The sequence below is a fragment of the Brassica napus genome, chromosome C9, assembly GCF_020379485.1.
Source record: "Brassica napus cultivar Da-Ae chromosome C9, Da-Ae, whole genome shotgun sequence".
Classification (NCBI taxonomy): Eukaryota; Viridiplantae; Streptophyta; class Magnoliopsida; order Brassicales; family Brassicaceae; genus Brassica; species Brassica napus.
In genome coordinates, this window is record NC_063452.1 from 51,073,545 (window position 1) to 51,094,409 (window position 20,865).

At 37.3% G+C, this 20,865-nt stretch overlaps 4 protein-coding genes across 9 annotated transcripts; 3 read left to right on the forward strand and 1 right to left on the reverse strand.

The window, feature by feature from the left end:
- The first annotated feature begins 116 nt into the window (after positions 1-116).
- LOC125592717 (glutathione S-transferase T3-like) lies at positions 117-968 on the forward strand. The gene has a single exon (XM_048768089.1). It carries the CDS (start codon positions 117-119, stop codon positions 966-968), a length of 852 nt encoding a protein of 283 aa, XP_048624046.1.
- A 3,121-nt stretch (positions 969-4,089) lies between these two features.
- On the forward strand, positions 4,090-5,694 carry BNAC09G35150D. Of its 2 annotated transcripts, XM_013858408.3 has the most exons (4): positions 4,090-4,462; positions 4,553-4,578; positions 4,938-5,007; positions 5,404-5,694. In XM_013858408.3, exons 1-4 carry the CDS (start codon positions 4,343-4,345, stop codon positions 5,467-5,469), a joined length of 282 nt encoding a protein of 93 aa, XP_013713862.1. In that variant the 5' UTR covers positions 4,090-4,342; the 3' UTR covers positions 5,470-5,694. The 2 variants fall into 2 exon arrangements, with proteins under 2 accessions (XP_013713862.1, XP_013713861.1); XM_013858407.3 differs by having other exon boundaries at positions 4,091-4,578.
- Positions 5,695-12,307: 6,613 nt separating this feature from the next.
- On the forward strand, positions 12,308-13,389 carry LOC106416646 (zinc finger protein ZAT12). Its single transcript, XM_013857565.3, has one exon. It carries the CDS (start codon positions 12,694-12,696, stop codon positions 13,177-13,179), a length of 486 nt encoding a protein of 161 aa, XP_013713019.1. The 5' UTR covers positions 12,308-12,693; the 3' UTR covers positions 13,180-13,389.
- A 3,839-nt stretch (positions 13,390-17,228) lies between these two features.
- Positions 17,229-19,371, reverse strand: LOC106418638 (ras-related protein RABE1c). 5 transcript variants are annotated; one of them, XM_022710208.2, is made up of 9 exons: positions 19,047-19,371; positions 18,870-18,947; positions 18,644-18,716; positions 18,465-18,547; positions 18,202-18,342; positions 18,019-18,116; positions 17,849-17,911; positions 17,668-17,760; positions 17,229-17,548 (listed from the first exon to the last, which is right to left on the reverse strand). In XM_022710208.2, exons 2-9 carry the CDS (start codon positions 18,940-18,942, stop codon positions 17,465-17,467), a joined length of 708 nt encoding a protein of 235 aa, XP_022565929.1. In that variant the 5' UTR covers positions 18,943-18,947; positions 19,047-19,371; the 3' UTR covers positions 17,229-17,464. The 5 variants fall into 5 exon arrangements, with proteins under 5 accessions (XP_022565929.1, XP_022565928.1, XP_013714834.1 ...); XM_022710207.2 differs by having other exon boundaries at positions 18,465-18,565; XM_013859380.3 differs by having other exon boundaries at positions 18,202-18,267; positions 18,465-18,565; positions 19,047-19,365.
- Between the last annotated feature and the right edge of the window lie 1,494 nt (positions 19,372-20,865).

A 20,865-nucleotide genomic window follows, 5' to 3' on the forward strand; every position in this document is an offset into this window, starting at 1 on the left:
ATGCTTGTTTGCTTTCTATCTGCCTAACAACTCCGAAACTAAATGTGAACGTACTTTCTATTGGTTACTTAAGGGTTTGTGTTGCTATTAGAGTAACAGAAACCTATAATCTAAACATGAATACCACAACTGGCTTTGTTAATCTAATGTATAGTCAATCTTCAGTTGATCTTGAGTCACCCGAACCAGCTTGGTTCGGGTCCCAAGGTCCTGATGAGTTTGTTTTCCACCCTGGTGTCGAGTCTTCTTTCCAACCTGCTGTCCAGTCTGCTGTGCAGCCTACTGTCGAGTCTGCTAACAAAGAGAGGAGGAAATGGTCTCCTAATGAGGATAAAATCCTCATTGGTGCTTGGCTTAACACCAGCAAAGACCCCGTTGTCAGCTGTGACCAGAAAGCTGAACGTTTCTGGAAGAGAATTGTTGACTACTACAACGCAAGCCCTCAACTGGTTGGGACAGTACCTAGAGAGCTTGGTCCAGCGAAGCAGTGGTGGGCTAGGATTAACGAGCAGGTTTGTAAGTTCGTTGGATGCTATGAGGAGGCGTTGAGGGGGCAGAGAAGTGGTCATAATGAAGACGATGTGATGAAAGCTGCCCTCGACTCATTCTTCAACATTTATGAGCACAAGTTCAGCCTCGAACATGCGTGGAGGGAGCTGAGGAATGACCAGAAATGGTGCACCACCTATATGGTTAAAGATGGTGGGAAGGAGAAGCGCAAACCAGTGGTGGACGTTGATACAGAAGATGATGTTGCCGAACCTGAAAGCAGACCAGTTGGTGTGAAAGCTGCTGGTAAGAGGAAGAAGAGTGGCAAGGAAGAAGAGATGTCACAGCTTCAGTCCATCATGGAAATGAAAGAAAAGCTCTCTAAACAAAAGATTCTAGAACGTTTACTTGCCAAAAAAGATCCTCTCTCCGAGATGGAAGAATCTCTTAAACTGAAACTCATGACTGAGATGTTATGATGATATTTAAGTTATTAGGTTAGTTACATGTAGTTAGATGTAGTTTCTATTTGTATCACATGTCGTATTACTTTATTTTTTTGCTAGTCACGGGTTCTGAAAGTGTCTTTTGTTTTCTTTCAGGTGTAGCTGTTCGACATGTGAACCCAGTCACGGGTTCTGAAAGTGTTTTGTCGGTTGGCTGAAGTTAATCCAAGTCACGGGTAGTTCTAAGAAATGTACTATAAGTTTCCCTTCTATCATGTCTTTAGGTAGCTATCTCTTTTGCTTAGTTTCCACCAGTCGGAGTTGTAATCTCTTTTGCTGTAACTCGGAAGTTGCGGATGCTCTTATTATCTCCAGCAACTTGTAATCAACTACTACTGCTTCTCTAAATTCGGTAACTTGTAATGAAATCCTCATGCTTCTCTTATATGCAACTCTTTTTAATCAACAAGTACTGCTTTCCTTATATGCTTGTAGTTGATCATGGTTGTAGTTGATAATGCTTGTAGCTGATCATACAAATAAACTCGGTAACTCTTAGTTACATGTAGTTGATCTTGCTTGTTGTTGAACTTATAGCTGATCATACATATAAATCAACTAGGCGTAGGTCGAGTAGTTGGTCATTCTTGTATCACACATAAATCAACAAGTATCACACTTATAAATGTATGACCAACCCAAATCAACCTGTAACTTATAAATAAATTAGTGTGTTAAACTTATAGTTTTAAAACTTGTATCACACTTATAAAACTTATAGAAACCATATTAAAAAATAAAAGTTATACTTAAAAAAAAAGTTATACACATTTTTATAGGAAAATTAAAACTTATTCCTTCTTTGAACTTATAGCTTTAAAAAAAGTTTTTTAAAAAAGTTAAACTAAATTTAACTTATATATTTTTTAAAAAAATAAAATTTATACTTTATAGGAAAATGTCGGCATCTTCATCTGACGAAGTTTTCGAAGAAAGATTTGACGAAGTTTTCGAAGAAATCTTCGAAGATACATTCACCAACATAGTCGAGGCCCAAACCAGTAACCAAAGGAGCCATGCTTATATTGAACGAAACCGTGAAGGAGGACAAGACCGCTTATGGAATGACTACTTCAGCGAAGATGCGACATTCTCGTCACAAATATTCAGACGCCGCTTTCGCAAGAATAAGGATTTATTTTTGCGTATTGTCTATGGGCTATCCGAGAACTTTCCATTCTTTCAGCACAGAAGAGATGCGACCGGGAGGTTCGGTCTTTCTGCACTACAAAAATGTACGGCAGCAATTCGTATGCTTGCTTACGGTTCTGCGGCTGACAAGGTTGACGAATATCTCCGACTTGGTGAGACCACTGCACTTTCCTGTTTACATAATTTCACTGACGGAATAATACAGTTATTCGGAAATGACTATCTACGACGACCCACACCGGAGGATCTTCAACGACTACTCGATATTGGAGAAAAACGAGGGTTTCCTGGGATGGTCGGGAGCATTGATTGTATGCATTGGGAGTGGAAAAATTGCCCGACCGCTTGGAAAGGACAATACGCACGAGGATCAGGAAAACCGACAATTGTCTTACAGGCTGTTTCTTCACAAGATCTTTGGATATGGCACGCTTTTTTTGGTCCTCCAGGTACCTTAAATGATATCAATGTCCTCGATCGGTCTCCTGTGTTTGATGACATTTTTGAAGGTCGAGCTCCCAGGGTAAGGTACATGGTCAACGGACACATGTATAAGTTGGCATACTATCTAACAGACGGTATATATCCAAAATGGTCAACATTTATCCAATCTATCAAACTCCCTCAATCTCCAAAACAAGAGTTATTTGCTAAAGCTCAAGAAGCAGCCCGAAAAGATGTGGAGCGGGCTTTTGGAGTATTGCAAGCTCGATTTGCGATTGTCAAAAACCCGGTTCGTACATTGAACAAAGAAAAGATAGGGAAGATTATGAGAGCATGTATCATACTACACAATATGATAGTTGAAAATGAACGAGATCGATACATGCAGTGCGATATATCTGAATTTGAAGAAAGAGACGTCACGAGAAGTTCACAGGTGGAAACCAACATGCCTACAAATCTGAATAATATGTTTCCCAATCGTAATGATCTTCGGGATGAGCATATTCATGAACGGTTGAAAAATGATTTAATCGAAAATATTTGGAATAAATTTGGTGATGAAGATTAATAATTAGTGTTTCTTGATTTCTTTATATTTATCATTGTATATTTTTTTGTATCATGCATTTAATAAAATTTCAATTTCAATTTATAAAAAATTACTATAATATTCTTAAGGATTAATTTTGTGAGATTGTTGTGTGGGAAATTGTTTCTTTTTTTTTCAGGACGCACCGGGGCAATCATTTGACTACTGTTTTTTGGCTGAGGTCACTGCTTCTAATCTAAAAGAAGACAAACTTGTGAGTCAATTTAGTTAGTAAAATAAATAGTTTAATCTATTATGTGTCTTTACATTATTTGTTTGCAGTATCTTCCTGTAGGAGCTACGAGTTCTACTGCATTGCACAAACAATGCAAAGAGACGATACTGGTGAACAAAGAGGGAAATTCATGGAATGTGAGTTTGCAATTTAGCGAATCAGCCGGCAAGTATTACATCACAAGAGGCTGGAGAAAGTTATGTCTCGATAATAGATGCGAGATAAGAGACTTATTTGCGTTCAATGTGGTTGGAGATGGGAAAACTACTCCATTGATGTGTGTATGTCCGGAAAGAAAAGAGTGCTCTGAAATACTGAGCAAATACTTGACCAGAACGAGTGGCGAGTCTTCATTAGGTGGTCATTTATGATCATGTTGGATTTTAATATTCAATCATCTTATGTACACTCTTATGTGTAATCTTTATATTTAATCATGTTTTTAAGTTTATTTTTAGTATTTTATATTAAGTTATTCTATTTAATCATTCAATATATAAAAATTATATTTCACTAAACAAAAAAAATAATATTTTTTTTATTTCTAAGGATTCCAACTTCAGGTTCATTATTGTACACATATTTTTCACAAGAATCTTTAACTATTAAAAAAAAAATAATAAATAAATAAATATATCCATTGTGGATGCTCTAAAACCATTCCAATGAGGGGTTTCTTAACGCAGGTTTTAAACAAAAGGCAAAAAAAAAAATAACAAAGAACCGCTGGTTAACCTGGGCTTTTTAGAGCTGGTAAGAAGCTCTTATGTGCCCTCTTTGTATTGGTCGATTCTTTCATCTTCTCTCCATACTCTTCGATCCCTTCCTCTGATCTCCACCGTTCCGTCTCCAATCTTCGATTCCGATTGTTAGCACCGCCGTGAGATTGCATGCACCCGAGACTTCGCTGAACTCCCCACTTCAATGATTCACTTTGTTTCTTGGTTCTTGCATCTTGCATCTTGTATAACAATCTCTAACTTAAAGGAGTCAATTCCCGTGATTCTCCTCCTCTTACTCTTTCCTCTTCTTCTTCTCTCTCCGGTACTGAAACAAAGCTCACGTGTTCCACCGTTCATCTGATTTAGCAAATTTTCTGATCTATTAATCAATGAATCTCCGTTCTCTCTGTAGGTGTTGGGAGAATCTGAATCTACCAGGTAAAGCTCCAGCAACTCCGCTTGATTTTAACTCTTGTCTTTGTACTAAGAGATAACATAACTGTAAGATTTGATGCTGACTAGTAGTAAAGATAAGCCTTTCTGTAGATTATTTCCAGTTTCAGATTAACATTATAGCTCTTAAGCTTCTGTTTTGTATAGATTCGTTCTTGTCGTTGAACTTAGATTCTAACTCTTTGTCGCTGTACAGACAAAGAACAAACATAAACTGAAGATTTTCTGTTGATTAGTTGTAGTGATAAGCCTTGTATAGATTATTTCCAGTTTTAGATTAACTTTATAGCTCTTAAGTCTTAACCTTCTGTTTTGTACTGATTCTCTCTTGTCTTGAAACTTAGAGAAGGTAATGCTCAAGAGATACATTGTTCTCGAGAAAGAAGCCGAGCAGCTTGGCAGATTATACAAGATGTAAGTTAGAGATTTTTATGGTTACTATCTGATACACTCCTCCCGTAAGTTTAATGATTCACTTTGTTTCTTGGTTCTTGCTGTTCAGTTTGAAGCGTCTCTTGCAATTGGCTTATTCAGAATAAATATAGAGATAATAAGGCTTAGCTTGTTATTGAGCAATACATAGAGATATTATTACATGACTGGTTTGAATGTGTGTGAAGGTAAACATGACAGACTCTTAAGATCAGTGCCCATCTTTTTGGTTAGATTTGGTTTCTCTTTCTGTGTTAGATTCACATCTCTATGCCATGATCGAAAGATGCTGATCCTCTATGTCATGTTCTGTTTTTGTGTTACCTTTCATTGGTTTACATAAACATGTAACATGAGAGCCATGTTCTGTTTTTGCAGGTGGAGCGAAGACATAAAACTTGTGGAGTTGGACATAAAGCTTGTGGAGCAATCAAATGTCATTGATGTGCCTGGTTTGTCTTATAGAAACATCCATTCCATTGCCTCAACTGCTATTGGAGAGATGGTAATTTCATTCACTCACTCCCCTCTTTTGTTACCTCTTCCATGTTTGTTTAAAATTTCTAATTATAAATTTGTATTTCTATTTTAATATGTTTTTATGTCATATTTGTTTAAATTTTATGAATTCCAATAATTTATAAGTTTTGTAAAATTTAAATTTAATAATTCAACTTCTAAAAAAAAAAAATTTAAGAACCTCAAAATGTTTTCCCATTGGACCTTGACAAAACTAATTACATTAACAAAGGTTCTAAACTTCATAAAATACACAATTAACAATTAAATTAATCAGACTCTAACCATTGGACATGCTCTAAGACCAGTATAAACATAGAGAAAGAAGAGATCTTTTTAACAGCAAAAGCAGTAGAGTAAAAGAGAGTGAAGATTAATCTCAATCTATATTTGATAAGGATAGAATCAAAGACAATCTCAACTTACTATCAAGCATTTGTCATTGAGTGAATTTAGCATAACTTTTCTCTCACCTCTTTTAAACTGTTGATAATTGACAAAAAAAAAAAAGAGAGTGAAGATGAGAAAAAGAATACAAAAACTTTGGAGACACGTTTTGTTATCATAGCTAAATGTTCACTCGCATATCTTCAAAAATCCCATTCTCTCAATCTATATCTATATTTGATAAGGATAGAATCACAGACAATCTAAACTTACTATCAAGCATTTGTCATTGAGTGAATTTAGCATAACTCTTCTCTCACCTCTTTTAAACTGTTGGTAATTGCAACTTAATAAAGAGAGAGTAATCTTCCTTATTTGTTTCCGTTTTTATTCCTCTTTTCTTGGAGTTATTACGTACGTTTGCCAAGCTTTTCTTCAAAGAAAACTATGGTTGTCAATCTATTTTTAACAATACACCTTTTTCTTAACAAATATCAGTTTCACAATAATATCAGTTTCACAATTTGAAACTGGATGCACATGTAACTTTTTTTGTCAAGATCCACATGTAATAATCGCTATTAATATGGTGTTATCTTTACAACTGGCTATCAATACTAATTTCAAAATCATTGAATTTCTTCTCCGTACGTATATGGAAACAATTCATTATTGATTCAATGCGTACGTTGCGATATGGATTAGGTTCTCGAGACCAGTATTGGGTTTGAAATTATTAATATCCGGGTTTAGAAAACACGTTTATATCCCTGTTTAAATTTCTGTCATGTACTAAAACAGGGTAATATATTCATTTCTAATGCAAATATTAACTACTTTCTAAATCTGGCGCGAAATTTTCATACATGCATCAAATGAAATACTATATTTTCCGAAAGAAAAAAGCAAAAAATGATAAATCCTTTGTCAAAAGAGATAAGTTTCATTTTGATTGATCATATGATCTGGCGTGCAAAGCAAAATGGAAAACTGATAGAGATAGTCAACCAAAGAAAAACAAAACAAGTCGGTCATATGTTTTATTCTTTTATACGTTAGTTGGTTGTCACTCCTATAACTCAACAACCATATGCCATACTAGTCTAATCATTTTAACTGTTTAATAAGACTTTTATAATTGACCAGTCGACTAGTTGTGGATTAGGAGAGGGAGTGTGTGAAAACAAGAATATTAAGGTATAAGAATAAGAGTTTTATACAAGTAACGAAGTTTAGAACCGCGTGAAAAGGTACTAGAAGAAGAGCTACGTCACTCTCTTTTTGTTTTTTCTTATCTCTTCTACTTGCTTCCCACGTTTCCATCAAGTTTTTTTTTTTACAGCAAAAAGCTAAGAAACTAAGAAGATCCCTGGTCCGAGAGTCACCTCGGGGGAACTGAATCAACATAAACCATAGCAGTTGGCAAAGTCCTAGCACCTCGTGCCAGCTTGTCCGCCAAAGTATTTTGCGTCCTTGGGATATGTTGGATAGTAAAATTGAAAAAGAACTCCTTACATCGCAGAAACTCCTCCATATGTGTAGTGAACGCCGGCCATTCTGTTGGTGTAGACACCATCTTCACCAATTGAGAGCAGTCAGTTGCAAACACCACCTCTGAAACTTGTAGGGTCTTCATGCACTCCATCGCCCATATCAAAGCTTCACATTCAGCATGTAAAGGTGATAGACTCCTGCGAATAGACATTGCACCCTTCATAGTATCAGTGGATCCATTTTTCTTATAGACCCATCCTTGTCCCGTATAAGAATCATGTTTCTTCCATGCTCCATCAATATAACACTTGTCGATGCCGTGTGGCAGAGCTTGTCCTACAACATCTAGGAGTCCACGATTTATAGACGCATCTTTCTGAGCTTCAGCCCACAAGACACCTTCTATCTCCGCAGTCCTTAGAATGTCAAAAGGGGTTCTTATCTGATTCTTAAAAACTTTGGCGTTTCGATTCTTCCAATATACCACAGTATCCATGGAAAATAATTCAAGTCCGGTTCCTTGGGTAATCGCCAGAAAAAATAGTCCATATTTGTGAAAAGAGACGGGGTGGGGAAAACCCCTGGACATGAGGGAATATTGGATAAGACCCAAGTTTGTAATGCCAGCGGACATTCAAACAGCACATGATTAATGGATTCTTCCTCATCTCCACATACTTGACACTGCGTATCACATCTTATCCCTCGGTAACGAAGATTCTTAGTTACCGGTAGACTACCCGATAATATTTGCCAAAAAAAAATGTTGCAACTTTGGTGAACATTGAAGCTTCCAAGAATGAGCCAAGAGTGGTTTAATATTTGGTCCCAAAAAACTATCCTGAGCTCCACTATTTGGAAATAACGTTTCCGTTCGATAACCTGATTTAACCGTATATCTACCATGGTCCGTAAAATGTCAGCCATATGAATCCGGTTTTGGATTACGACTAATAGCTAAACTCCATATAATATCCACATTATCCTGATGTATATAAGCTTTGAGCAAATTCAGATTCCAAGAAAGATCTTCTTGATTAATTAAATCTTCTACTTTAAGTAATGGATTCAAATATTGATTCGAAAATTTTTGTATTGCTGACCTCGGGCGAGGAGCAGGGATCCAATGATCATTCCAGACTGAAATGCTTGAACCAGTTCTCACTCTTTTGATTAGCCCTTTATTAACCAGAGATCTAGCTGATGTAATACTTCTCCACCCGTATGAGGGAGAATATGATCTGATTTGGTTCAAAGGATCAGATTTCCTATAGTATCTTCCTTTAAAAACTCTTGCGAAAAGAGAATCAGGTTTATCTATTAACCTCCATAGCTGTTTCGCTAATAACGCCGTATTAAAATTTTGAATATCTCTAAAACCAATACCACCATCCACTTTATCTTTGCACATTTTATTCCATGAAAACCAATGCATACCTTTTGTATTGCCACTGCCACTCCACCAAAAATGGAAAACTGTACTGGTAAGTTTTTTCGTAACCATTTTTGGTAAACGAAAACATGACATAACATGAGTTGGCATAGGTGATGCCACTGCTTAAATTAAAACTTCCTTTCCTCCTTTCGTAATGAATCGTATTGTCCAATTATTAACTTTATTATTAACCCTTTCATTAAGAAAACCAAAAACATGTGTTCTGAATCCCCCAAGACTCTCAGGTATTCCCAAATATGTTCCCATACCACCAATTGTAGTGATGCCCAAAATATGTTGTACCTTTGGACGAACTGCGTCCGGAACCTTATGGCCAAACTGTAAGGAAGATTTCAGAAAATTAATATGTTGCCCCGACGCTCTTTCATAGTCTTTCAAGATCTGTAGGATAGTTTCACATTCTTGCTTATTGGCTTTGCAGAAAAAAAGATTGTCATCCGCAAATAATAGATGTGAAATCGTCGGACTACCACGTGCAATTTTTAGCCCCGTTAGTAACTTTTCCTCCTCATTTTTCCTTATATTCGCTATTAGTGCCTCAGTACACAAAATAAACAAATAAGGTGATAACGGATCACCCTGACGAATACCTCGGTTTGGTACAATATGTCCTTTTGGTTGACCATTAATCAGAACTTTATATTGTACTGATGTAATGCAAGACATTATCCGAGATACCCACCTTTGTGCAAATCCCAGATTTAGCAGCATTGCCTCAATAAAAAGCCATTCAACTCTATCATACGCCTTGCTCATATCTGTCTTTATAGCCAAAAATTTCTCCTTACATGAATTATTCGTTCTTAATCCATGAAACATCTCATGCGCAATCAATATATTATCTGAAATTAATCTTCCAGTGACGAAAGCTGATTGTGTTTCTGAGACTAGTCGTGGCAATAGTCTTGTCAATTGTTGGCAAAGCACCTTCGAAATAATCTTATATCCCACATTACAAAGACTGATTGACCGCAATTCCGTCATTCTACTCGGTCGCACCGTCTTTGGAATGAGGCAAATATTGGTCATATTTATCCTCTCATCCAAATATCCAGTCCTAAAAAACTCGTTAACAATACCTATGATGTTTGATTTTATAATCGACCAGGACTGTTGGAAAAATAAAGTCGTCATTCCATCCGGTCCTGGAACTTTTTCTGGATGCATCATAAATAAAATTGATCGTACTTCCTCCTCTGATGCCCAAGAAGTTAGAGATCTATTCTGATTCTTCGTGATCAGGGTGGGTATCTCTTTTAAAAATTTATCATAGCCAGATGGTGATGTCGTCGCAAACAAGTCATTAAAATAATTTATCGCCACATCTTCTACTTCAGATTCCGATGTAACCCAATTACTGTCTCTATTATGCAAGCCCACAATCTTATTTTGTATCCGTCTATGTTTGGTCAAAACGTGGTAGAATTTTGTATCAAGTTTCCATCAAGTCTCCGTACACATCTTCTCGTTATTTACTCTCACTTACTCCACACGCGGTGTTTCAACGTACACGTCTCACGCGTATTTGTGGTGTCATCATGCCTTCGCTGGGATTTCATTTTTTAAAGAATTTTCTAAAAACAATTGTTTTCTACTGAAAAGAAAGAGAACGCCTTTTTATTTGTTACGTTAATCCAATTACCATTTATATTAATGTAAATAGAAATTCCTAGGAAGTAGGAACCAAATAAAAGAGACTTAGTATACAAACTCATTAAATTTAATATGTCAATAACCGATAAGTTTTGATGTTTAAAACTCTTGAAAAAAACTTATCATGATTTGTTTCATATATATTTTGTATATATACTTTTTAAAAATATCTAGAAAGCGTTGATTTTTAAAAATATTTAAATATATATAGAAGACGGCTGATAAAAACATGCACCACATTACAGAAAGTTACGTTCAATTTTTGGACTTTAGAGCATATCTCTCCCCTATCATCTTATCCTCTGAAGACAAACGAAAGGTTATCAGCAGTTCCGGTGTTGATCGGTGCGTTCATGCACGTCCGGCCACCGGAGCCCCCCTTTTCTCACATCTTGTTTCATCTTTGCTTCCCGGTCTTTCTCCCTCTATTATCGTTTTGTTCTGGTCTCTGGCCAGTCGGGTCTTCGTCGTAAAGCAACTGTGCGCAAGGTTCGTTGACGGCGGTGAAGACTTGGACTGTTTGGAGTCATGACGCGGTGGCGTGCAGGGATTTTGATTGGCGGAATCGGCTTTTTACGGCTGAGAGGGAGGATTGTGTTTCCCTTTTAGATCCTCTCTCGCGTCCTCTCTGCTCGTGATGGTGTGCTGATTCGCTATCTAGTGGTGTTGCAGAGTCTCTACTGCTTCTTTCCGCTGAGGCGTGTGGCTTCAATGATTGGAACCGGGAACTCTTACGGGTCGTCGGGGTTCTCCTCCTCTTCAGTGGAGTCAAAGTCAGCTTCGGTAGTGTTTCACTTCGGAGGCGAGTCAGGGTCGGGTACGCAGGTGGAGTTGATGGTACCTGGCCGTTCTGGTTCGTGTTTGCGTGCTGGACAGTGGCCTACACAATCGTCTATGGCTGTTTCACGCTCTGTTTCGGTGCTCCACTTGTCTTTCCAGCATCTTCTTCTCGTCACCATTCTGAGCCTTCCGATTGGTTTGCGGCCGCATCTCGTTTGGAAGCTTGGGCTCTTGTGTTTCAATTTTGGTTTCACTGTAGGCACATGTGAATAATTTGGCGTGGCACTTATCTTTGGTTTTCGAAGGCGGCAAGAGGCGTCCCAGCTTTGGTCTTGCTGTGGCGGTGCCTCTTTTGTGCTTAACTACCATCCCAGTTCCGGTGAAGGGTCTTTTTGATTCATCATCGGTAATGTAGTTGGCTGATATGTGTGTAGCCCCTTTGGTTTGGTGTGTGGCATAGAGGTCAGGCCTCTTTTGTGTACAGTTCGGTGGGGGCAGTAGCAAGCATTTACTTGTTCGGGAGGCGGTTTCAAACGTTGTGTGGCGTTGCGTACAAACCGGGCTTTGGTGGCGCTCGCAAGGCTTATGGTAAGTATCCGGAACTCTCCCCTATTAGTCGTCTGGCGCTTTAAAGATAGAGATGGTTATGAGTTTGGTGGAGTTCATGTGGAGCCAGCTACTCCGGAGACGACTCGATAACTCCCGGCATCCGAGGCAACAAGGAGAACCTCACTTTCTAGTGATTCTCGTCGATGGCTGAGAACGGTAACCGATTCTAAGGAATGTCGAAGACGGGTTAGCGGAATGTGTCGTGGTTAATGGGTGGGGAAGCTAGCTTTGTATTAGTTTGACCTTGGAAATTTTGTTCAAAACATACTTGTAACCGGATCTAATTCCCGTTTTTTTGGACTGATTTATATAATTATAATTTAAATATAAAAGGAAAAAAAAACACGCGCCGCGCGTAGTAAATAAAAGACCAACCTGAGAGTCTAGTTAAGTTATGTAATAAAAATATCTAAAAATAATAAAAAGGTTCGAGAAAGCACGAGGAAGATTCTCATCCAAACGACTCTTTCGTTTTCATTATACAGTCTCCTAAGCTACGCGGTGTCGCAAATCGTGACCACAAAACCCGCATCTTCTTTCCTTGCCCCTTGTTTTCCCACGTAATTACGATACTACCACACTCCTTCCAAGCCACTTCCTTACCCACCAAGTCACAAGGGTATATTCGTCTTTTTCGCACACGTCTTCAGTCCACACAACTCGATATCTATAAATAGATCCCAACCAGACACAAACACAACATCAACAATTATCACACAAACTCAAAAATCTATTCTATTTGTTTCGTTTTATCATCAGAAAAATAAAACATGGTTGCTATTTCAGAGATTAAGTTGACGGTGGAAACAACGGCGGCGGCGAACTGTCTGATGCTTTTATCAAGAGTCGGACAAGAAAACGTGGACGGTGGAAGTGCAAAACGCGTTTTCACATGTAAGACGTGTTTGAAGGAGTTTCATTCGTTTCAAGCGTTGGGAGGTCACCGAGCGAGCCACAAGAAGCCTAACAATGAGAGTCTCTCCGGTTTGATAAAGAAGTCCAAAGCTGCGTCGTCGCATCCTTGTCCGATATGCGGAGTGGAGTTTCCCATGGGACAAGCTCTAGGAGGACACATGAGGAGACACAGGAACGAGAGTGGCGGCGCCGGCGCATTGGTTACACGCGAGTTACTGTCGGAGGCGGCGTTGACGACGTTGAAGAAATCAAGCAGTGGGAGGTTGGCTTGTCTGGATCTGAGTTTGGGGATGGTGGAGAATTTGAATCTCAAGTTGGAGCTTGGAAGACCTGTTTGTTGATTTGTTTTTACCCTTTTTGTTTTCTGGATATATTAAGTAGTTTCTCTCATTCTTTGATTTTTTTCCTTGATATTTTAGATTTATACATATACATCTGCAGATTTAGGAAACTTTCATAGGCCGGTGTAATATTTTCTTTCCTTTCGTGGTGAAAATATTCTTTACTTAGTATTGGAGATTTGTTATATATGATATATCTTTCAGTTTAAAGCGTAACATACTTTTTAGTATCATTATCAACTTATCTTGCTACTATTTACACCAGCCACGAACCTAAACAACTCGAATTATATAATTAAATAAAAAATGAGTATGTATATGGGTCGACTTATCACAAATGGACTTCTCTCCGCTGATGAAGAAGATAAAGGAAGTTTGTAGATATTCATAGGATTGTGTGTCAATCTCTAGCTCTCTGAAGTTGGAGTCTATTAATTAGTTTCTCTCATTCTCTGAATTTTTCCTTTAGTATTTTAGATTTATAAGTAGATCTACATACTTAGGAAATTTTCATATAGTGTAATCTTTTATTTTCTTTCCTTTCCTTTTTTACTTAGCATTGGAGTTTTGCTATATGATATCTTTCAATTTAAAACACAACATAGTATTTAGTTCTTGATTCATTACCAAATATCTTGTTTTCATATATATTGTTACTATACCCCAACCACGGATAATAGCAACCTGGAGTATATAAATAAAAACGAGAATGTTCATGCGTTTGAAGAACTCAAACACTTAAGAAAAATTGTATTTATAGGACTGTGTCAGTCATCTCTAGTTATCTGAAGTTGGAGGAGAAAATTTGTAAGCTACCTATACGAACTATGACCTCCCAGAAAGTAATACACAATCGCATACGCGAAAATTCAAGGCAAAGGATTCATTTGAAGGTGGATTTAGCGAAAAACTCAAACACTTGCTGCTAACTAAAAAAGGTCACATATGCATGTTGCTTTATCCCAGTATATACATAACGTAATCCATAATTAAAATTAATTACTTGGGTTCTGCTCACTAAAACTTTTTTTTTTGGTAAAACTAAAAACTTGGGTTCTGCTCACCAAGAATATCACTATTCAGAATTTTAAGTCAGTTAGAGCATCCTTATCCCTAATACTCACTTAGGGGTTCTAATTATTTTTTTAATATTATTTAGTTGGAAAAGTGACTTTAAGAAACTTAAGATAGAGACCTTCAAATAAATGTGTCCATTGCAAATCTCTAATTTTAGAGTTTTTTTAAAAAAAAATATTTATTTTATTTATCTTATAATTTATTGATAAAATTATTAAACATAACATTTTAAACATTGAATTTCAAATAAAACATAGAAATGAAGATTAAGAAAATAAATGAGAATAATAATTGAAAGAAGCTTCCGAGCTCAGTCAATGTCTTCATCAGGTCCGAATTTACGCCATATATGTTCAACCAAAATCAGCTTTGAGTTGGTGATGCAGTGGTCCATCACGAATTCGAGTTCGAGCATCCATCATATTGGCGATATTTGTATGCTTTTCAAGTGAATTGCAAATATATATAGAGAAGGATGGAAGTTGTTGTGAATTGCTTTTGAAGATAAGTTGAAGTAGAGAATGGAGTAGATTACTTTGTGAATTGCAAATATACAATTACCACTCAATGACACAAGACAATGAAACAACAACTCTCTGTCACTCGTGAATGCTCCACTCCAATACCCGTGAATGCTCCACTCCACTTCACCACCTGAAACAACAAGAATGAGAAACACAAGTCTTTTAATGCTCTAGAACACAAGACAGTGAAACAACAAGACGCTTGAAACTTAAACTACAAGGACAGTAACAACAACAAGCTCAAGGAACCGAGACAGTAACAACAACAAGCTCAAGGAACCGAGACAGTAACAACAACAACACAAGCTTTTATATTATCATAAACTTAAACTACAAGGAACAAAGAATTAAACCGAAGGTTAAGCAACAAGAAACAACTTAAAAGTTTGAAAGTTTTTAGATTTACCTCTGTTGCAACATCTCCTCACCAACAGCTGAATGACCATTCTCTGCAACAGTGTAAAGAGGAGTCTCTCCTTCAAAATTCTGCTTTGACAACAACTCTCTCAACTCCTCTCCATCGCAACCGCCTCGAATCAGCTCTTTAACCTTCCGTAAGTTCTCAGTTCTAGCAGCTATATGAAGAGGCGAGTCACCTCTCTTCCCTGGCGACTCAGTCTTCTTCCTCCTCTCACCGATGAAGCTCAGCTGCCTCTCCATCACCACACGAAATCTCTTCTGCTTCTCTAGAAACCCGCCGCGAAAACTCTTCTGCCTCTCCATCGTTGCTGCTTTGCAAAAACTAGGAAGCTTCTCCATAATAACTCCACGTTTATGATTCTCTACAGTGGCAACACCTCGGAAGCTCTGTTGTTTCTCCATTGATCTTCCGAGCCTGCTTGGGTGATGATGATTCTCGACACTCTGCTTCTCCTCCATTATAGTCATATTGTTACTCCAATTTTTTGTCGTTATCAATAAAGATACCTAATATAACCCCAAATCTAGAAAAGGTACAAACTTTTCTTGAAATCACCTCGAAGCATCCATGTTTAAGCAGGAAAGAAACGAACTTTATGGAAAACGAATTGGAGAGTAGACAGCAAATCTTCCCCAAAGCTTGGAAAAAGTAAAAGTTCAGATTGAAACTGATTGATACCGTTACCTTCAGAAGACCAAGAAAAACATTAGCAAAAATCTGAGAATTGGATTTTGGCAAAGTTAATCGGAGATCATAGAGAAAAGTAGTTGCGTACGAAGTCGGAGAAGACTGCTCCGATGGCCATAATGCGTACCAGTCCGTCGTCTAGCTCCGTCAACGACATCTTCACGGTGAACAAACAATGGAAGCACGAGACGGAGAGGAAGAGAGAAAGGCGGAGAGAAGAAGGCAAAGAGAGGAAGAGAAGAGACGTCTCTTCCCGTGCTTAATTAAGAGACGTCTCATGTGATTATTACATTTTTTTTTTAAAATCCCAATTACACGAAGAGACCTGTCTAAGAGACGGGGATAATGATGCTCTTATAGGTTTCTCTATCTCAGATTTCTGAAATACTATGTTTTAAATTAAATGTTAATATAATTTGCTAATTATATTTTGAGAGTTTCAAGTTATGTCCCTAACAACGATGTTGATGCTCTAACGCAGCATAGAGTGGTCATTCTCACTTGGAAGAGTCACCTCTGACATCAAACAGAAAGTACTAGTTTGGGCCGACAACTCTTAGAGAGACGAACGGTCAAGATTAGACGTCACACCACACGCGTAAGATAAGCTTCGTGGCAACCGTAACATCAGATCATGTGACTTTTGCCATAAGGCATCTTGGTGTTATAATTTTTTTTGTTATCTCCAACAATGACACTAAATGTAATATTATATATTATTGTTTTCAATTTTTAAAATTTTATATTTTTATTATTTATAATTGATAAATAATTATTTAGTCACATTTAGATTATTATATATATTTTATTATTTGTAAATGATAAATAATAATAGTCATTTAGTGATTTATTTTGAAAATAAAAATAAAAATAAAAAAATTACTTTTTTAATTATGTGAAGATAAGTTAAAAATACAAATAGCATAATATATTTATTTTTAATTACAAATCTGATAACAATAAAACTATATTATTAAATGAAACATAATAAAATATGTATTTTTAAATATTTGGTGTGAAGAATAGTGTTACACCAAATTTGGTGGGATAGTACCAAATTTGGTGTTTTGTTAGAGATAATATTACACCAAATTTGGTGTTTTGATGGGCAGGTCAGCATTATTTGTGTTCGTACATTGATTCATTGTTGGAGATGGCCTTAAAACACAACACAAACAAAAACGGAAGCAATCATCAATATTCTGAAAACCAAGATTTTTTCATAGTCTGGGTTTGTAGTTGCATTGAAACATTTCTAAAATTCAGGAGCTGCGAGGTGTCATCAATGGATCTGGTTCTCTGTGGTTCTCAAGAAGGGAAAAAGCTTTAAGAAGATGATGTAACAGCGAAAGCAAAAGACAATAACGAGATTTGAGTTTTAACAATTTTGCCATAGAATCAACTTCAGAGATCGAATCTATCTGAGAACGAACGAACGATTTCTTCAAGATTCTATTACCATCATAAACAAGCTAAGAATGCCAACTTAAACCCAAATCATCAAAGTAAAAAGAACTACAAAAGCACCCAAGATCAATCTGTTTTTCTTTTTCACCTTCAGAAATTTTGGGACTTTTTAAGTTCCACAGTATGCAGACTTTTGCGTAGCCTGACCAGCTCCAGCTGCCTGTTCTGTTTGGCCGATCTTAATCGTCGAAGGCTGCAATGAATTATGGAGTTGTGAAAAACAGAAACAAGGTCTTACACTGCTTTTGCACACGAAAATGAGAAGTGAAAGAAAAGCAGAAGGAAGGAGAATGTAACAAGTAATTTAATAACCTCTGCCCTGGAGTCGGTATCTGAGAGTCTCTGCTTAATGTCCTTTGCTATCGAGAAGAAAACTTCTTCGACATTTAGATTTGTTTTGGTACTCTGTCATGTGAAATGGCCTATTAGCTAGCTATTGTAAGCAAACAAATACGACCAATGAGTTGTTCTCATGAGACAATGTTTGGCTTACTGTTTCAAAGAACTTGATCCCATATTCATCAGCAAGTGCTTGACCCTTTGCTTTTGGTACAGCCTGAAAAAAAAAAAGAATCACCAAACACGCTATCAATCTGATTAGTCCTCGTTAATCAGGCAGTTGAAAATCAATGTGAATTTAAACTCGCTTGTAATGTACTGTACCCTATTGCTCTCGTCCATATCGGCCTTGTTGCCTACCAAGATCTTGTTGACATTATCCGAAGCGTGTTGTTCAATGTTACGAATCCAGTTCCTAATGTCTGCAATAATGTAAAGAAAACAGGTCCAGAACAAAGCAGAAATGTAAAAATCAAAGATGTTAGTTGTAGACATAAGAAAGTTTACTGTTGAAGGATGACTCGTCAGTGACATCATACACCAGCAAAATGCCCATTGCCCCTCGGTAATAAGCTGCAAAAGCATAAAAGGACGTCAACAAAAGAGGCCTATCAGGTTTCACCAGCATCAGCCATAACGTTAAGTAAACTGCACAAAATATACAAACATGTCCTTTAACTCTTAATCCTCTCTAATTCAATTCCCAGTGGAGTTAAAGACAGTATTAGAGCAAAGTAGATCATATGAAAAGAAGAAGGGGTCTGACTCACCAGTGGTGATGGTTCGAAAACGTTCTTGACCAGCAGTATCCCAAATCTGGAGCTTGATGCGTTTGCCATCAAGCTCAATAGTTCTTATCTTAAAATCAATCATGCATCAGAAGAAGCAAATGAGATAAACACATCACAGCCACTCTGATCACTTAAAACATGGTAGAAGGAACACATACCCAATGGTGGTGATGAAGCTAGTGGTGAAAGAGCCATCAGAGAACCTCAAAAGCAAACAACTTTTACCAACACCTGCAACAATGAAGCCGCATTGAAACCTTTAATCTACAGAGATCTAAACACACAGAACGATCCTTAAACAAGTTTTCGGAGATGCTTCAACGACTGAGATCGAGATTTTGCAATTGAAAATGAATTTGATTCCCGGCGAATTCGAATACGTACCGCTGTCACCGATAAGGAGAAGCTTGATGAGGTAATCGTAATCAGCTCTAGCCCTAGCAGGTGGTGCTGCCATCAAATCTAAAAATGAGGAAAAAAAAAACTCAGACGTCAGATCAAATTAATTCGGAGATCGGAAATCAAAAGAAACTAAGAGTAGATCGCGACGAATGCTTTTACCAGATCAAATGATGCAGATGAGAGAGGCCGTCGTTATAGTGATGAGCAGAGAGAAGAACGAGAAAGAGAGAGCGATGGAAATGGCGGACGGCTAAAGTACGCCTCCCCGGATTTTTAATTTGTCTTTTGCTTTCGCCTGCTTGTTTGTTAATATACGCCCTTCTTCTTCGCGTGCACGATATTCCCCATCCGGCGTAATTTAGAACTCGAAACGGCCGCGAAGAGAGGCCCAGAAAGTATGAAGCCTTATGGGCCTCTTTCGATTTACGAATTGCAGAGCCAACCTAAATTAGACACGTGGCATGATTCTTGGTGATTCCATAAATTTATGAAGGATCATCCATCAAGGAATGTTTTTGTTTCAGAAGTAGAAAAAAAATTCCACCAAGGAAAGAGAGTCTTGTTACAAGTACTGCAAACGATAAGAAATCAGATGCAACTTGGGTTAAGTGGAGATATGCTTATAAGCTACTCTTAGCCAGCAAATCCCACTACAAAGATCTCTAGAACAACAATGATATGCTGGGACAAAAAGAATTGAAAATTTACAGTGGATTTTGTGACTGTCAAATACTCCTTTCATTTCAGAAATATAAATATCCTAGAGAAAAAAATTGTTTCAAAAAGATACATAATTTTGTCAACTAATAATGAAAAATTGTTAAGTTCAAAAACATTAATTACATTTTTTTAAGTCTTATTGGTTTAAAAACATAAAAAATATAAAATTACAAAAAAATTAAGCATTTATAACTAAATTTTAATATGTTTTATTAAAAAAAAGTGAAAATTCTAAAACATTTTGAAACAGAGTGAATACTTTTTACTAAATTTTCAGTAAATTAAATATATATGGACATGACACACACACACATGTATGTGATTTGTTAGAGAGGCCATCTAAATAATAAAGTGAAGAAAAACGACTTATACTTCTTAAACAATTGAAAATATAAGATGGATGAGAGTTTTATAAGGAACAAATAGATAAAAACATAAATATAGTAATCTTAATTTGTATACTTTTTTTTCATCTATTATTATTATTAATCGGTCTAAATCCAACAAAAGTCCACACACAGTATACATAAAACCCAAAAGGGCAAAACTAAAAGAACCCACTTGGATCTTAACCCAATAGCCAAACCGCTCTGCACTACATATCACCACGCGCCATAAGCCCAGCAGTCTACAAACCCAAACCCACGAGACTCCACTCGATCCACGTGTCAAAATATTAGCATGCCCAGTCCACATGTTGAATTCCTAACCGACGAGGAAACACGCTTTTCTCTACACCTCCACGTCACTGCCGCTTCGAGAAACACCGCCAGATAAACTCAACGGTGTTTCACCGTAACCACCAGAACAGAAACCACACTGCGAATCCTTCCACGCCTGATCACTTTTCCACGGAGAGCTTCATCGAACAATCGAGATCTCATCCGGGAAAACACCAAACCACCAACCACGCATACACCTTCCTTGCTTAAACCTCGTCCATCGGAGATCATCAAATCGACCTAATCGAGATCTCATCCAAGATACCGGAGATTCAAGAGGCTAAAGGAATCCAGAAATCGTATCACTTAAGAGAACTAGCCTCGCTCGTTTTCAAAGAAAAACCCGAAGAGCTTTAGCCGAAAGTCGGCGACTCAGAGCTTAGAAAGCCTCTACCCCTCGAGGTCATAAGCCGGCGACAACGGAGTTGTAGAAGCCTCCACATCCCGGAGTCAAAATCCGGTCATATAAACCAAACCAGAAGGAAGACAATGGACTCTCTCCCTTTTAGAAGACATGCACGGAAGAAAAGAGAAAA

Bases quoted from the DNA above. Each gene is read 5' to 3' on its own strand.
- LOC125592717 (XM_048768089.1), top strand. From the start codon at position 117: ATGAATACCACAACTGGCTTTGTTAATCTAATGTATAGTCAATCTTCA.
- BNAC09G35150D (XM_013858407.3), top strand. From the start codon at position 4,530: ATGAATCTCCGTTCTCTCTGTAGGTGTTGGGAGAATCTGAATCTACCA. The intron at 4,579-4,937 runs GTAAAGCTCCAG...CTTGAAACTTAG, and splicing joins GGAGAATCTGAATCTACCAG to AGAAGGTAATGCTCAAGAGA. The intron at 5,008-5,403 runs GTAAGTTAGAGA...CTGTTTTTGCAG, and splicing joins CTTGGCAGATTATACAAGAT to GTGGAGCGAAGACATAAAAC.
- LOC106416646 (XM_013857565.3), top strand. From the start codon at position 12,694: ATGGTTGCTATTTCAGAGATTAAGTTGACGGTGGAAACAACGGCGGCG.
- LOC106418638 (XM_022710207.2), bottom strand. From the start codon at position 18,942: ATGGCAGCACCACCTGCTAGGGCTAGAGCTGATTACGATTACCTCATC. The intron at 17,912-18,018 runs GTACAGTACATT...TTTTTTTTTCAG, and splicing joins ATATGGACGAGAGCAATAGG to GCTGTACCAAAAGCAAAGGG. The intron at 17,549-17,667 runs GTTATTAAATTA...AATTCATTGCAG, and splicing joins ATACCGACTCCAGGGCAGAG to CCTTCGACGATTAAGATCGG.